This window comes from Eulemur rufifrons, chromosome 7 (assembly GCF_041146395.1).
Source record: "Eulemur rufifrons isolate Redbay chromosome 7, OSU_ERuf_1, whole genome shotgun sequence".
NCBI classification, from domain to species: domain Eukaryota; kingdom Metazoa; phylum Chordata; class Mammalia; order Primates; family Lemuridae; genus Eulemur; species Eulemur rufifrons.
In genome coordinates this window covers 160,516,776-160,533,698 of record NC_090989.1, presented here as the reverse complement: position 1 = coordinate 160,533,698, position 16,923 = coordinate 160,516,776, and the positions used below count along the sequence as shown (strand labels likewise).

At 36.7% G+C, this 16,923-nt stretch overlaps 1 protein-coding gene across 12 annotated transcripts in view; it reads right to left on the bottom strand.

Annotated features, from left to right (window-relative positions):
* Positions 1 to 13,051, bottom strand: part of CCDC66 (coiled-coil domain containing 66) — a 40,305-nt gene extending 27,254 nt beyond the window's left edge. For 3 of the 12 annotated variants that reach the window (XM_069475917.1, XM_069475909.1, XM_069475915.1), the window contains exons 1-6: positions 12,953 to 13,051; positions 10,799 to 10,863; positions 10,060 to 10,085; positions 1,706 to 2,150; positions 557 to 719; positions 280 to 383 (exon numbers count right to left, since the gene is read on the bottom strand). Coding sequence is in view for 10 of the 12 variants with exons in the window: in XM_069475909.1 (XP_069332010.1) it covers positions 280 to 383; positions 557 to 719; positions 1,706 to 2,150; positions 10,060 to 10,085; positions 10,799 to 10,863; positions 12,953 to 12,963 (814 nt within the window). In the remaining 2 variants the exon portion in view is untranslated. Of the gene's footprint in view, positions 1 to 279; positions 384 to 556; positions 720 to 1,085; positions 1,149 to 1,705; positions 2,151 to 10,059; positions 10,086 to 10,798; positions 10,864 to 12,933 lie in introns of all 12 variants that reach the window. The other 9 variants (XM_069475910.1, XM_069475916.1, XM_069475908.1 and 6 more) reach the window with 7 other exon arrangements.
* Positions 13,052 to 16,923: the final 3,872 nt, after the last annotated feature.

The window sequence follows — 16,923 nt, the reverse complement described above, 5'->3', positions numbered from 1 at the left end:
CCCACAACCTGTTTTGCCATGTTCCAAGCTTCTACTCTTTCAGCAAAGTCAAAATAGTATAAAAGTGCCAATCATCTAGCCATTTCTTTGAGTCTTATATTTTGCAAGACTCCCCTGCACATTAATAAATTTGTAGGCCTTTTCTCTTATTCATCTGCCTTTTGTCAGCAAACCTTCAGAGGGCAAAAGGGAAGTTTTCCCTTAGCCCCTACAACTTTGTCCTCAATATATAGTTCTTAAGCTAACAGAATTAAAATAAAAAGGATAAAATTTACCTACCAAGCTCTTTCCTCCACTGGGCTTTTTTTGCTTCCAACAAATTTCTATCATATTCCCTTTCCCCCAGAGTACTGAATATGTCAGCTGGTTTCCATACATTCTCTCTAAGGCAAAACACAAAAAATAACAGAAACTTTATCATTATGTTTCCACACAGCTGACTTCATTAATAAGCTTTTTAAAAGCTGTGAGTCTTCTGAGTAAATATTTCACATGCAAGGAAAAAAAACACTATATTTCCAAGATGACCCCACAATAACAGATAGGCGTTACATACATGGCAATTTTCTGCTCACACTTAGATGTCTCCTGATTTTTATTTAAGTCAGATTTATTTTCATCTGGGATAGAAGAAACATCCTCAGTTTTTTGGAGTAATCCCATATTGTTTTCATCCTTTGGCTGATTAGGAATATTGTTTAAATGTAGACTATACTGACCTAGGAGGTAAAATGCATGTTTTAAAATTAACACTAAATTATCTATTATAATACCTTATCCTGGCATACTACTATTTAGTTTTTAGAAGTCTTATACATTACCTAATTTAACTCTCACAACAATCTCTGAGGTGGGTATTATGTTTCCTTTCTGTCAAAAAAAAAGAAAACTGAGGCCCAGAAGTTAAATGGCCTGCTCATGGCCATAGCCATACAACTTCTTGTGTCAAATAGGGAAGAAAATAAGCAACAGAAAAATAAACCTCTGTTTACTCTTGCCAACGTACTTCACAAATAATATAAATTATAACATAAATCACAACCTAAAGGGGAATAAATGCTAATAGCTTAATAAAAACTCATTACCTTAACTTTATTTTTCTCATTTAGCTGTGAAATCAGTGGAAAACTATTGTCTTTATGTCCCAGCTATAATTTCTAAACCAAATGTTTTATAACATTCTATTGCTCCTTCCAAGTCTGTTTTACACCGGTCAAAAAAATAGTACTGCTAATCCTTAGCACGGACTGAGGGACAGGACAAGCAAATGCAGGGGCCAGAAGAGCAACTCAAGTCAAATCTTCATGCTAAGGTTCCCTTAGTTTTCACTAAAAATACCACAGTGGATTTTTTCAGAACATTACATATCATTATTTTAAATGTAAGTAAAGCCTCTAACATTTTAAAGCAAATACAATAGTTTTTTTGTAGTAACATCTTTATTTTAGAGTCCAAGAAACCAGGTTTCCTAAAGCTATGTGCTATAAGAATATTCTGAGCATTAACCTTAAAATATGGCATATGGTAACTATAAAAATAATTTTACATATTAGGGAAAGTCTTCTAAAAGAACAATTATTTTAAAAGCTTGTTACATGTTAAATCAGAATTTAAAAGGCACAGTTACCTAAAACCCAATAAATATGAAATTTTGAAATGCATGTTGAGAAAATTAACATTCATTAAAACTTTATAATAATCTTACTTTTTTCTTCCTTCGTTCCATTGTCATTCAGGGAAATAGATCGATTTCCTTGGTTTATAGTCATTAAAATCTGTTGTAGTTGGTCTTGTGTTAGACACACCAAACTGCTTTTTGTGTTTCCAGCTGTGATGTGTTTTTTGTGAGGCTTTTGTTTAGCTCCTAGAGATGTACTTACAGTGCTTCTAGTCTTCTGCATATGAGAGGTGGCAGGTGCAATCTCTCTCTGGATATGAAGACAGTCTTTACTTATGTATTGCTTACATAAATCCTTAGTGGATGAAAAAGTCATTCCATTTTTTTCACCTTTCACCTGTGAAGTTTCTGAACCAACTGTCTTCTGCAAAAGTTTTTCACTCTCGACACAACTATTTTGTGTTGATTTTAGAAAGTGTCCAGTTTGTTTCATTCTTAAAGGACGTTTTGCAATCCTAGTCTTACTTCCCATCTGTTAAAACACAAGAATATCTTAACAGTCCATGAAAAATCAATTATCTTTATCTATATAATCTATGATAAATCTGTCTTCTAACCTTTATTCCATTTTGCTATTTAGTTACATAATATAGCCACAAGAAATTAATGCTTAACATTTGTAAATCTTTACTTGAAAGCTTCTTCCAACAACTAGAAATTATTCTTTTACTTCAGGATAATGAAGAATACAGAACTTCTATTGTAGTTGTTACAAGACATCTCCATTCTACTCCAGCTTTGAATCTCATAGTCATTAAACCACCCAGGGTACCCATTTTATTGAAATGAATCAATAGACCACAGTACTATTCCTTGAATATCTTAGCTCATGGGTCACCATCCCTGTCTCTCACATAACTCCTAATTATTGTGTTTTCATATACACATAGATAATTTTTCTAATATCTTGGCCTATCATTTCCTCAAACTCTGTCCCCCACTGTTGTCCTCCAGGCTACCTCAGTTACTCCATGCCCCATAGTGACATCTTATACTGACCTTTTAACTACTCATAACTGCAACTCCTCCATAATCGCAATTTCAAGCACTGGATGATGACCATTTTTTCCCAACTTACTCCCTCTCATATGCCAATTCCAACAATTAACTCTACTAGGATCTATAATCTGTCCATCCTACCACCGCCCTCTTGCTCTCATTCTTAACAATCTTAAATTCTACAGTCAACCAAAATCATCACTCTTCCATTCTTAATTCCTTTGCTTTGTTCTCTTGTCATGTACACTTGGCAAATCCCAACTCCGGTAAAATCCAACTCTTCGCCTGCACTCATGGAGAAAAACAACAGAGTCATGCTAACCGGATTCATCTTAAACTCATAAACAAGAACATCAGATGGGCTCTTAATAATGCTACCTGGCAGTCATACATTCCCAAGCTCATTTACTCTCTCATTCCTTTAGTAACTATTAATAGTTCCACCTTCTCCTCTTTCCCAAAACCCCTAACATTTTCTCTCCCATCCTTTTCTCAGCTGAAGACCTTAATATTTCACTGAAAATCTTACAGAGAAGCATTTAGCAGAAAACTTCAAGTTTCCACCACTAAATCTATACCAGCATCTGTACCCATACAAACTACATGCCCTGTCATTACTCGTACACTTTCCTGTAACCGTCTCTCTTTTTCAAGGATATCTCTAGCAATTCTTTGCTTTCTATTGAACCATAAATTTTTTCTTTTCTGCTGGATCACACCATTTGCGTGCAAATATATTATTTTACCATCTTAAAAATCCTTTTTGATTTTTATTTTATTTCAGAATATCACAGGGGTACAAATGTTTAGGTTACATATATTGCCTTTGCTCCCCCCCACCCCACCCCACCGTCAGAGCTACAAGTGTGCCAATCCCCCAGACAGTGTATACTGCACCCATCAGGTGTGACTATACCCATCCCCTCGCCCCCCCTCCCACCTGCCTAACACCCAGTATTTTACCATCTTAAAAAATTCTTGACCCCACTTTCTCCTTTCATCTCCTATACCACCATTCTAACCAGGCTTTCACCCTTTTACTACCCCACCAAAACTGCTCAAGGTCACTAATAATTTCTACATTGCCAAATACAGTGACCAATTCTCAAATTCCTCATCTTATTTGACCTATGAGCTCCATCTGACAGTTGGTTACTCTTTCCATTTTGAAACACTTTCTCTACTTCACTTCTAGGACGCCACAGTGCTGGTTCTTCTTTGACCTACTTTACTGCTCCTTCTCAGTTTTGCTGGCTCTTCCCCTTCTCCCAGACCTCTTAAGGTTGAGTGCCCAGGAATCAGTCCCAGAATTTCATTTCTAAGTTCCTCATTTACTTACTATTTTCATTTATTCCTGTGGCTCTAAATATCATCCACGTTGATGACTCCCAAACTTGTGTCCAGGTGTTCTTTTCCCCTCACTTCAGGTTCCATCTGCCTATCTAACATTTCCATTGGGCTTCTAATAGACATTTCAAATTTAGCATGTCCAAAACTGAACTCCTGATCTCCCTCTTGCCCCTAAATAACTTCCTTCCCTCACAATCTTTCCCATCTCAGTTGCTTATGCCAAAAATTTTGGAGTTATCCTCGACTCTTCACTCATTATACCATATTTAATCTGTCATCAAACATTGTTTTGCTCCATCTTCAAAACATATCCTGAATTTGACCACCCCTGAACATCCCTCTTGCTACCCTCTTTACTCCAAGACATTATTAGGTCTTGCCAGAATTACTGCAAAGCCTTCTAACTGGTCTCCCTGTTTCTATCCTTGCTCCCCAGTCTATTCTCAACACAGAAGCCATAGTGATTACCTTAACGTATGTCAGATCATGTCACTCTCCTGAAAAGCCTCCAATGATGTCCTATCTTACCTAGAGGATAAGTTGGACTTCTCACTATGTTCTAGAAAGCCCGAATGATCTGTGAGCACCTCCCCATGCCCCTACTCTTTTGCCCCCATTATCTCTCTCACATCTGACTTTATTTTCTGTCTCTTAGCCTCCAGCCACATGGGCTTCTTGGTTGTTCCTTGAACTCAGCAATCCCGCTACCTGGGACATTCTGCCTTCATATTCTATTATACATGGCTCGTTCCCTCACCTCCTTCAAATCTTTGCTCAAATATCACCTGCGAAGCCTTCCCTAACCACCCTATTTAAGATTGCACATTTCCTACTCTACCCTCACTCCCACCACTCTAGTTCTCCCTCTTCCCAGGGCTGTTGTGCCCCTAAGGTGACAGTGATTCTTCCCTCTCCTTTATTTTTCTCCATAGCACTTTTTCATCTTGCAATATTCTGTATTTATTCATTTTGCTTTGTATCTGCCCATCCCACTCCTTCCTACTGTAAACTCCACCGGGCAGAGATTTTTGTATGATTTACTCACTGCTGTATCCCCAGTACCTAGAACAGCTGAGTGGAACAGAGCAGGTGTTTTTGTTGACTATCCTCAACTATGCTACATCTAACACTGAATTCTTTACCTCTTGCCCCCAAGTTAGTTCCACTTTCCAAAATACCCCATTACTGGGGCACTGTTTTTCTAATCTCTCTGACCAGGAACCATGGAATCATCTTTCACTCTTTCTCTTTCTTCAGTGTCTTCTTTAGCTTATCAGCAAAGATTAGTCATTTCTTCCTTCCAATTACCTTTTTCTTACCATTCACGTGACGACAAGCCTAAATTCAGGTTTTTATTATCATTATTAGATTACAGTCTACCTAACTCAAGTCTATCCTCCCTTTAATCCACTGTACATTTCTGCAAACCCAATTAACCTATAACAATTGAACAATCATTCAATCAATACCAAGTGTTCCTTTTTATGTGCTCACCACTATGGGAAAAGTGTCGAGGCTATAAAGACGAGTAAGACAAGATCCTTACTGTCAAAGACTGGGTTAGATGTGATAAGCCATATAAAGGCTTATCACAGCCAAATTTTTGTCTTTCAAGAAATTCCAAAGTATACAACCACAATGACCAATTAGCCAATCACATTTCAACCTACTTTTCAAACCATACCCACAGCATCAGTCATGAGATGTCTTATTATCTTCTTCACCTCACTTATACCTTGTTTATTCCTGGCTTTAGGTTTCTGACTATACAATATCTCAATCTAAAGTGCCTTTTCACCCTCCCATCCCTGCAGCTATTTTAGTATAACTAATTCTCTAAATGAGAGGTGGCAAACAAAAATACCTCCCATGAATTAGACTGAATGGGAATTGGGATGAACTGAAGAAGAGCACTTTTAGGAAACAGCCACCACTCAGAATCACCTTACATTGCCAAACAGGAATCTAAGTCTAAATGTTAAATCCTCCACTATTTCAAGAGAACCAAGAATGCCAGATTTTACATTCAACTTTCCAATGTTTTGACATTGGCAATTCATTCTAGTTTTTGAAAACCCACTGTGTAGATCAAGCAAATTATCAGCAGACTGCACCTGGCTTACAAAGCTAAACTCTATCACCTCAGTTAGTCTCCAACTACCCCATCTCCTACTGATCTCACTGTTCTTTGCCTCATACAGGCATTTTTGGGGGGAAGAGTTGAACATTTCGGTTCCCTATCAGTTTACTTCACTTAAGCTGCTAAGAAACGCCAAGCACTATGGCTCACGCCTATAATGCCAGTGCTTTGGGAGGCCAAGGCAAGAGGATCACTTGAGTCCAGGAGTTTGAGGTTATAGAGAGCTATAATCGTACCAATGCACTCCAGCCAGAGCAAGACCCCCCCCCACTTCTTAAAAATAAAAAAAAAATTAAAAAAAAAGCTAAGAAGTGCAGTGCATTCCCCATTCCCTTATATTTTGAAAGTCTCTCATTTCTGTCCCCTTCTTTCCACTCTTCTAGCTACTATACAAGTTCAGGGCATCCTAAGACTCTCTGAACACTGTAATTGGCGTTTAATTGGTCTCCCAGTTATGATAACCCATCCTTCACAGAGCTGCCCAAAGCCCTTTCCTAAAAACACAAATTAGATCATATCTAGTCCCCTTTTCAAAAATCCTTTAGGCTTGCCACATGCAAATCATAAGTTCGAAGTCCTTGAGTATACATTCAAACTCTTCATGATAAGTACTCCCACTTTATATTCCATGCTTCCCCTGAGGTACACACTATTCCCCAAATTCAACCTACGCTTTGTACCTTTTGCTCACTACTTTCTCTATACTTGGAGTACACTTCCCTACGTCTTTGATATCTCCCTCACCTTTATTTTTTTTTTATTTTATTTTTTTTTTTTTTGAGACAAAGTCTCACTCTGTTGCCCGGGCTAGAGTGAGTGCCATGGCGTCAGCCTAGCTCACAGCAACCTCAAACTCCTGGGCTCAAGCGATCCTCCTGTCTCAGCCTCCCAAGTAGCTGGGACTACAGGCATGCACCACCATGCCCGGCTAATTTTTTCTATATATATTTTTAGCTGTCCATATAATTTCTTTCTATTTTTAGTAGAGATGGGGTCTCGCTCTTGCTCAGGCTGGTCTCGAACTCCTGAGCTCAAACGATCCGCCCACCTCGGCCTCCCAGAGTGCTAGGATTACAGGCGTGAGCCACCGCGCCCGGCCTCCCTCACCTTTAAAATTCTAATTAAAATGTCACTCTTGCTTTTATCTCTTGGTTCTAAAATAAATATATAAATTAATAAGATAAAATGTCACATCATTTATGAATCATACCCTGGTCTCCTCAAACCAGAAGGAGCTACTCTTTCCAATGTTTTCTCCTTTTTATAACTCTACTACAGCACTCATTTTATTCTATCTGTACTATACTATTTACCTGACCGTGATACCCCTAATTCTAGAAACAGAGAGTTTAAAGCCAGAGAGGAACAATGAACGGAGGCAGCAAAAAAAAATCACGAACCACAAAATAAAGATTCAATCATGTTCAGGTTACTAAATAAGAAAAAGCAACCTAGCTCAAATCATTTCCCAAGTGTTTACTGGATTACATAAAAATTAATATATCAAACAGGACCTTCATGTCATAAAACACTTTTATATAGCATGTTGTTCTTTCACCTAGTTTTAATTTTACCAATATTTTTCATATCATAAAGACAATATTCAATGCATTTGTTTAATAATGGCTGACCTCACAATTTATATGGGGCCAGGATCCCAATGCCAGAAGGCATCAAAATAACATTTTAAATATAAAATGTGCTACCTAGCACTAATATTGCATACATCCTTTCATATGTCACTAATTCTGACATGTAGAAATCCCCATGAAAAAATTTTTAATATTTTATATTTCAACTAATATTTGAGACCATTTTAAGAGTTTTAAAATCCATTATTTTTATAAATTACTTATGACACTGAATCATTTGTATTTCTTTCATTTCTCTTCCCATAAGCCTAAGAAATTAGACTTGTAACCATCTTTACTTCATTACACAAAATAAAGAAAAATGCAGGAGAGACTTTGATAGACTTGGGAAAACACTCTGACCACACACGTGTGAAACGATGAAAATGAGATATAGTTTGGCTATGTTTAAAGAACAAAAGGTGGAGATGACACCAATTCAACCAGTGGGGAATAGAGAAAACACAAAACTATACGTGGTGCAGTCACTCAGAAGCTTACCCCAGGAGAAGGAAAAAAGCACTATGTAGAGAGAATTCATAAATAACTTACAGAAAAGAGAAGTCAATATATAACTGCAGAAATGTGGGATGTGAGAGATTAAAGAACAGTTAAAACAAAAAGGTAAGTACTACTGATTTTGGTGTTTTATCTTCTGTGAAGAGCAAAAAAGGAAGGAGGAAGATCTCTGCAACCTCTATAAATATAAGAAGAGAAACTCCTCGAAAACAATCAATACAGAAAGCAAACTTAGTTGCATCATTTTTTTTTTTGGAGTCCCAACTGCAATAGGGATGAACACAATTTAAGACAGTAAACAATTTAAGATTAACATCAGCAGAGAACGTATTAGTTACCGTGGAAAAAAATCCTAGGATAAAGTACCCCTGGACGGTTGATAGAATTTTGTAATGCAAAGTCCAAGACTAATACACAAAAGCTTAAGACTGGTAACTCTGTTTATTATAGGCCTATAAAGGGATTTCCAGACGTTCTGAGTTGGTTAAAAAGATAGTAAAATGTCTTCACATATGTGGCTACTATAGCAAATCCATTAAAGATATCAACAGGAAGAGGTAACATGTGAAAGAGAATAGAGGCCTGCAGAAGATAGAAATCAACCATTATAAGTAGCTTTTCATCTAAGAGCTTGAAAAAGGGCACTATATTCATTAATGTGACTCAAATAACAGCACTTAGTTATAATATTTTAATAGGAAAAGGCTAGGAAATACTACACAATCTGTATTCTGTGAATAAGGAAGCTCTTAAGGTATATAACTATATACATAGAGAGGAATAATTTTTATAAGTAGCTTATAGAATTGCTCTGATCAACATCACCCATTTATTGAGTGACATTCTGGGTACTCAAACAACTGCTCCACCCTGATTAGCCCTGGAAGAAATAACAAAGCCATCAAGGGCTCAGAGTTGAAGGGTAAAGTGCTGCATCCTCTAAACTGGGTTTGCAATGATGAAAAGAAAAAAGGGCTATGGTAAGTTATGGAAGAGGAGAGGAGAAATTCCTGCCAATGTTAATCTACAAACTGAAAAAGAAATATGGAATAAGAAAAATAGCAGTATCAAAAAATTTTTTATTATCTGTAAAGTGGGTATAAAAGAAAGAAAAAAAAATGTATAGTAATGTATTTTGTAGAAAAAGACACAATGGATTCCTGATAAAGAAAAATTAATTTAAGAGGAAACATACGATTAAGCACAATTGCCATCTTTTAAAGAAGAGAGCTAAATGCATGTTAGAATTTGTGAATCAAACTTATCTTTTGGTGTGGGCAAATGGAATTTGAATATGAAAAGAAAAAATATTTTTTGCACTAATAAGTATCTATTTTTAAAGATCTCTGGAGCTGCACTGTCCAATAGCTATTAAATTTAAATTAAACATTAAATGAAATTAGAAAGTCAATTCCTCAGTCACACTAGCCACATTTCATGCACTCAGTAACTACACAAGGCTAGTGGCTACCATATTGATTTTAGAACGTTTCCATTAACCCAGAAAGCTTTACTGGACAGCACTGATCTAGAGAAAAGCGTTCTATACAGCTTTTTAAACTGAAAATTATGATTCCATTTCTGTGAAAGGACCAGACTGATAGCAAGAAAACAGTAACTTTCACCATCATTCCAAACCCCTCAGAATACTTTGAAACTTCCCAGGAATTATTTTCTAACCACTGTAAAGAAAATTGCATTTTACATTTGAAAACAGGTCAGGTCAAAGTCATTTGGCTTACCTTCACAGAAATTTTTGATTTATGGTCTACAAAAGAAAAAAGAAATTACTAAACTATCAACCAAAAATATACTAAGGCAGTCATGAAAGAAAATTTTAATTAGTATTCATTTTAAGATGTTAAGATAGCAATATCCCAAAAAGCATTAAGTTTAGATCCTGGCTGTTTTAACTTTTACACTGTGGTTCAACTATTTATTTCTATTTCATTTTTGTTTATTTTGGTTATCTTTGCAACGTAAAACTACAAACAGATCAGGAAAAGAAACAATATGAAGAAGACTACCAAAGTACACTCAGTTTTAAAATTAATACTGAAAACTACTAGCATTTCACTGTGGTCTTACTATAAATTTTCTCAAATAACAACCTTTCAAAAAACATAATGACATAAATTGAACCTATAATATTTATCAGACAATAAGGATATTTGCTATATGCAAATATAATGAACAGATACATTCCACATAAAATATACTGGAACATTAAATATTATGAATCTGAATACTGACAATAGTAAGCAGTGATTAATCTGATTTTCCTTGGTAAAGTAAATTTTTTTTTTTAAGTCAATGAAGTCTCCACAGCTAACGGTAAATTTTAAGAAGTTTGAGGAAACAAATATTCAAAGTATCATTTAAACATCACTCTATTACAAGCAAAAAGTCTGTTAAGCTAATATAAATTTTATGTATGAATTTTTTAAGTTAACTTTTTGGATTTCCAGTAACACAGCATACCATATGGAGACAATATTAGCTTGGTTTTTCCATCCAGTAATTCAGTTTCAAGCTTTAAACCATCTCTGCAATATAAAAAAAAGCTGTATGTCATTTTTAACTAACAGCAACATTTTAAATAGCCAGAAATGTTCACCTGAACCTTGAAAGCAAATCTATTCTTTTGAATTTATAAAGGAATCTTGTACATATCAAACTAGTCTTTTAAATAAAAATGTTTTTCAATTCAAGGTAAAACTAATACCTACAGGGAGAAAATTCTTCTTGAAACTTTTCAATAATACAAGAATTTGTTCATCTTTAACTTGCAACCTCATTTTTGTTATTGGTAAGCATTAAATTATTTCAGTTATCATACCATCATTTAACCCTAGCCTGGAAAAAATAATGCTGTTACCAAAACCACTCAGCTAAGTTAAACAAGCAAGACATAATTAACCACTATTTATTAGTTTTCATAAAGAATTCATGACTAATACAGTCTATGGAGTGCTAGAGCACCTTAAAATGACTATAATGCCAAGGTTATCAACTGAGTGAGCCAAGTTCCAAATTTTGAATATTTTAAATAATACATATTCATATTCAGTGACACTTGTGCTACCACCACATCTATAAATCTACAATAAACTTGGGTTGCTATGATGCTTAATATGTGCATGTCAAAAGCAAGGGCATAAAGTAACAGTAGACACTGCCAACAAAACTTGAACGTCTATTAAGGTGCTAAATAAAAACTCCGCCAAAACAAACAAAAATGGCAGTCGATACAGTAATTCACAGTCTTACAAGGAGGAAATAAAAAAAGGGGGGTACGGGTATGCCAATACACATTAACGAGTACAAAAGTCAAGTCCAAGAGATAAAATTAAATCCAGCAGTGCAGTCCATGGAGACAGTCTGGAAAAGTTCTGATTAAGAAAGCGAAATCATTCAAAAAAAAAAAAAAAAGAAAGAAAGCGAAATCGGCTGGGCCTTGTGGCTCACGCCTGTAATCCTAGCACTCTGGGAGGCCAAGGCAGGTGGATCATTTGAGCTCAGGAGTTCAAAACCAGCCTGAGCAAGAGCCCAGACCCCGCCCCCCCTACTAAAAAAATAGAAAGAAATTAGCTGGACAACTAAAAATACATAGAAAAAATTAGCCGGGCATGGTGGCACATGCCTCTAGTCCCAGCTACTCGGGAGGCTGAGGCAGAAGGATTCCTTGAGCCCAGGAGTTTGAGGTTGCTGTGAGCTAGGCTGATGCCACTGCACTCTAGCCCCGGCAACAGAGCGAGATTCTGTCTCAAAAAAAAAAAAAGAAGAAAAAAAAAGCGAAATCTTCGGTGTTGCTTAGGTAGAGGAAATCAAATTGCCTCAACTTAATTATTAAAGGTAAAACATTGGAAAGAATAGGTTTTAAGGGTTTCCCTGTTGCAAGGTTATGAACAGTTTATGTTTACGTTGGTGAAACTTTGCCAAAAAAACAAAAGACCTTGAACAAAACTGCAAAATATCTCTGTTTTGCACTGCACTGTAAAATCCTTAAGGGCCAGACTATCTTATTTCTATAAGCCCAGATTCTGAAACATTATTTACTGAACGATGCGCAGTTAAGTCTTAGTTTAGTGGCTTTTCATCTTCTAAAATAACAAACTTCAGAGTGATGAAGACCACTCAACAGTCCTTTTTATTTATTCAACCACTACTTAATGAGCGTTATTAGGAGCTAGGCACTGGTAATACACCGACTCCTTGAGAAGCCTGTGTTCATCTGCGCGCTCCAACAGTCTGCTCAAGACTCCAAAGTCAGGGTGGCAAAGAACCAAGGCCTGCGCCAGGATTCCTTCTCGGGAAGCCGCTAAGCTTTCTTTATCTTTCCCTCACCGTTTCTCTCCTTTCCTCCACGCCTCTCTGCCCTCCCCATCCTGAGGTAAATAAGAAGACGGAAAGGGGTTCGCAGACAGTTTTAACGAGAGTTACGAAGTGAAAAAGCGAGGTCTGCGGCGTCTATAAGGGCCGCCCCTTCCCCTAGCCCCTCTCTCCCTCAGGGAACTGGGCTCGGCCGCTCGGGGTGGCGAGGGTACAGAAGGTTCCCCGCGAAAAACTCGAAGGGCCAACTCAGACTCACCACCCCCATCTCCTCTGACGACCACCTCCCTCGCACCGGCTTACCCCAAGTTCATGGCCTGACCGCCCACTGTCTCCACAGGACACACAAGCCCCTTGTGTACCACGGTTGCCGGCCGCCGCTCAACAAGCAATACACCGATTGGATACAGGCATGCTGGCGAGCCGGAGGATGGACCAATCAGAGTGGGGTGTACTGGCGGGTGCGCTTAGCCGGGGCGGGACTCCAGGGGATTCGAGCTGATCCAGCTGACGATTCTATTAAAAACAGGTTGGTGGTGAAGGCTTGCGCTCTTTGCAATTGTGTCCTCCTCCCAAGTTGCACAAGGAGCCCTAGGAGAAATGAAACTTTACCAAAAAAAAAAAAAAAAAAAAAAAGACCTTGAATAAAACTGCAAAGTATCTCTGTTATGCACTGCACTGTAAAATCCTTAAGGGCCAGACTCAGGTGAAGGTGGCAAAAATAGTGAGAAACAAAAAGCATAAATGTTTTAAGGAAACTAACATTTTCTATGGTTTATATTTGGAAGAGAGGCTTATTTTAGTACAAAAAAAAGTTGGGGGAGGTGGGATATCTAGGGCAGATGCTGGAATGCCTTATTTTTTGCTGTGACCGCGCATTAATCCTAGCACATTGTAGCTCTTTTTAAATAGCAGCAATGGCAAGTGCTCAATAAATTTAGCTGTTACTGTGCCAGATGTGGAACTAAGCCCTCATGTCTATTATTTAAGTCTTACATTATCTCTGAGGCACAGAGAGGTTAAGCGACTTGCCCAAAGTTACTGACCACCGCCGAGTAGTTTAAAGCCACAGCCCATATTCCTCTCCAGAGTTGTATGAGTGTGACGAACTCCTAGTGATCCTTCCAGTCTCAATTTAAACGTCACTTCTGCACGAAGCCCTTTGGATCAGGACAGGTAATGCATTTAAGATCCTGTGCCAAAGTGAGCTTTAAAGGGGCAGACAGTTGGTGTCTTGCACATGTCTGTAGCCACAGCACCTGGCATTGCACGGTGTAGACAGTAAATATTTGTTAAATGAATGAACAGCAAAAATTAAAAATGCCAACAACAGCTATTAAATTTGACTGAATGATATTTCATGATGAGGATGCCCCTGAATTATAATGTAGTTGCTAAAAGGTCACAATTTTTTCATGTATTTAAAACTATAGTTGATACAAAAAAAATGAGGCATATTGAATTCTCATGGTACATTCAGGGAAAACTCAAAGAGATCTTTTAATATTCATTTTTGTACCTGACCTGTGTTGGATATACTTAAATGAACATTTGTTGACTTACTTGACTGAAGAAACAGATATATACATTTGATCCCATGTTGTTGTTATTTTAAAGGAATACTTTTTTCTTATGCATAGGGGAAAAAAAGGCTGAAAGGATTTAAACTAGCATGTTAATGGGAGTATTATGAGGGAGGTATAGTGGTTTGACTTTTTTTTAAATGGTTAACCAGGTTTTTATTGAAAAAGGAAGATTCTAGAATATTATAGTGATTTCAATAGCAACATATCATAAAATAAATTCTAGCGCATGTATCAAATGATTTTAAAATAAAAATTTTTGGCCGGGCGCGGTGGCTCACGTCTGTAATCCTAGCACTCTGGGAGGCTGAGGCAGGTGGATCGTTTGAGCTCAGGAGTTCAAGACCAGCCTGAGCAAGAGCGAGACCCTGTCTCTACTAAAAAAAATAGAAAGAAGTTAGCTGGACAACTAAAAATATAGAAAAAATTAGCCGAGCATGGTGGCACATGCCTGTAGTCCCAGCTACTCTGGAGGCTGAGGCAGGAGGATTGCTTGAGCCCAGGAGTTTGAGGTTGCTATGAGCTAGGCTGACGCCACGGCACTCTAGCTCGGGCAACAAAGTGAGACTCTGTCTCAAAAAAATAAATAAATAAAATAAAATAAAAATTTTTATATGTAGAGTTTATTATTACAGCATGTCTCATTTACTAATTATTTTTAGAGAAGTTACCAGAAATTCAAAAAAGAAAGACTGTTCCATCCAAGTGGCATTACAATGCAGCTATCTCATCTTCAACATGTTTCTAAACACCATTGTGACAATATTCTATTATTTATATTTATTATAAATATAAATACATCCAGAAAGAAGTTGAGACTGATTACCATTATAAATCTATTACACATTAGGAGACTCAAGAGCAGAAAAGTTAATGATTTGATTTTTATAAATTTTTAGAAAGTAAAAAATAATAACGGGATTTCTTTCTCTGACATATAATGCCTAAAATAATTTCTAAAATAAAAAAATTGTGAAATAACATTTCTGTTACTTTATTGTAATTCAGAAATTTTGCTTGCTCAGAAAATTATTTACCATAGCACATGGTTAAAACCATAATAAAAAGTGTACTTTTTACTTCAAGTACCATTGTGTAAAGGCTGTACGTTTTAATCTTAGAGTGGTTTGACTTTTAAAATGTTACGTTTGTTTCTAACTTCTATTATTGTGAAAATGTTTAAACATACAAAAAAAATGACAAAATAGTACAATGAACATCTATATACCCTCTACCTAGATTTGACAATTGTTAATATTTTAGTGCATCTGCTTTCTGTCCCTCTCCCTTTCTACACATGTATGGGCTCCAGGACATGCGCGCGCTCGCGCGCGCGCGCGCGCGCACACACACACACACACACGCACACGCACATTTGCAAGTAAGTTACAGATATTGAAACACTTTACCCCTAAACATTACAGCATGCATCTCCTAAGAATAAGTATTTTCCTATGTAACCACAGCACCATTATTACACCTAACAATTAACAATTTCTTAGAACATCTAATGTCCCATTCCTATTTAATTTCCCCCACTTGTCTTAAGAATATCTTCTAGGCTCTTTATTTCAAAAGCAAGAGCCAATCAAGGATTGCACATTACATTTGGTTGTTATGTATCTTTACACTGTCTCTCTTTTCAGAAAAATAACATAATGTATTAGTTATTAAGTGCTTGACAAACCTTTAAATTTTTTACTACTTATTGTTGTAATATATGTAACAAAATTTGCCATTTTAACCATTTTCAAGTGTACAGTTTAGTGGCACAATGTTGTGCAACATCACCACTATATATTTCCAAAACTATTTCAATACCCCAAACAAAAATTCTTGTCCCATTAAGCAATAACTCCTCATTCCTTCCTCCCCCAATCCTTACTAACCTCTAATCTCATTTCTGTCTCTATGAATTTGCCTATTCTAAATATTTCATATCATATAAGTGGAATCAGACAATATTTGTATCTGGCTTCTCTCACTTAGCATAATGTTTTCAAGATTCATCCATGTTTTAGTATGTATCAGAACATCTCTTTTTATGATTGACTAATATTCCATTGTATGTATAAACCACAATTTGTTTATCCATTCATGGATGGACATTTGAGTTGTTTCTATCTTTTGGTTGTTGTGAACAATGCTGTAGTGAATAACTTGTGTACAAATATCTGTTTAAATCTCTGTTTTTAATTCTTTTGGTATATATCTAGGAGTGGAATTACTGGGTTAAATGGTAATTCTAGCGTTAACTTTTTAAGAAGCTGACAAACCATTTCCACAGCAGTTGCACGATTTTACATCCCAGGATTCTAATTTCTCTCCATCCTCAACACTTTTTTCTTAATTATAGCTTCTTTGGTTCTGACCATTTCTGCTTTTTTGTGTGTTTTTTTGTTTTGCTTTGTTTTTTTTTTTTTTTAGGTGGAAGACTAGAACTTAAAGTAGCCTACTCCATCATTTTGCTAATGTCACCTTTCTTTACTCTTTTTTAAACATAGAATAGTCACCCCACTTCTTTTTAATGGTACCGACTTTTTGTCTCCCATCCAGGTACTAACCAGGCCTGACCCTGCTTAGCCTCTGAGATTGGATGAGATCAGGCACTTTCAGAGTAGTGTGGCTGTAGTCAGTGCTGACTTTTTGAAAAGACTTTTTGAAAAGCCACTTGTATTGTAGAATGGCCCA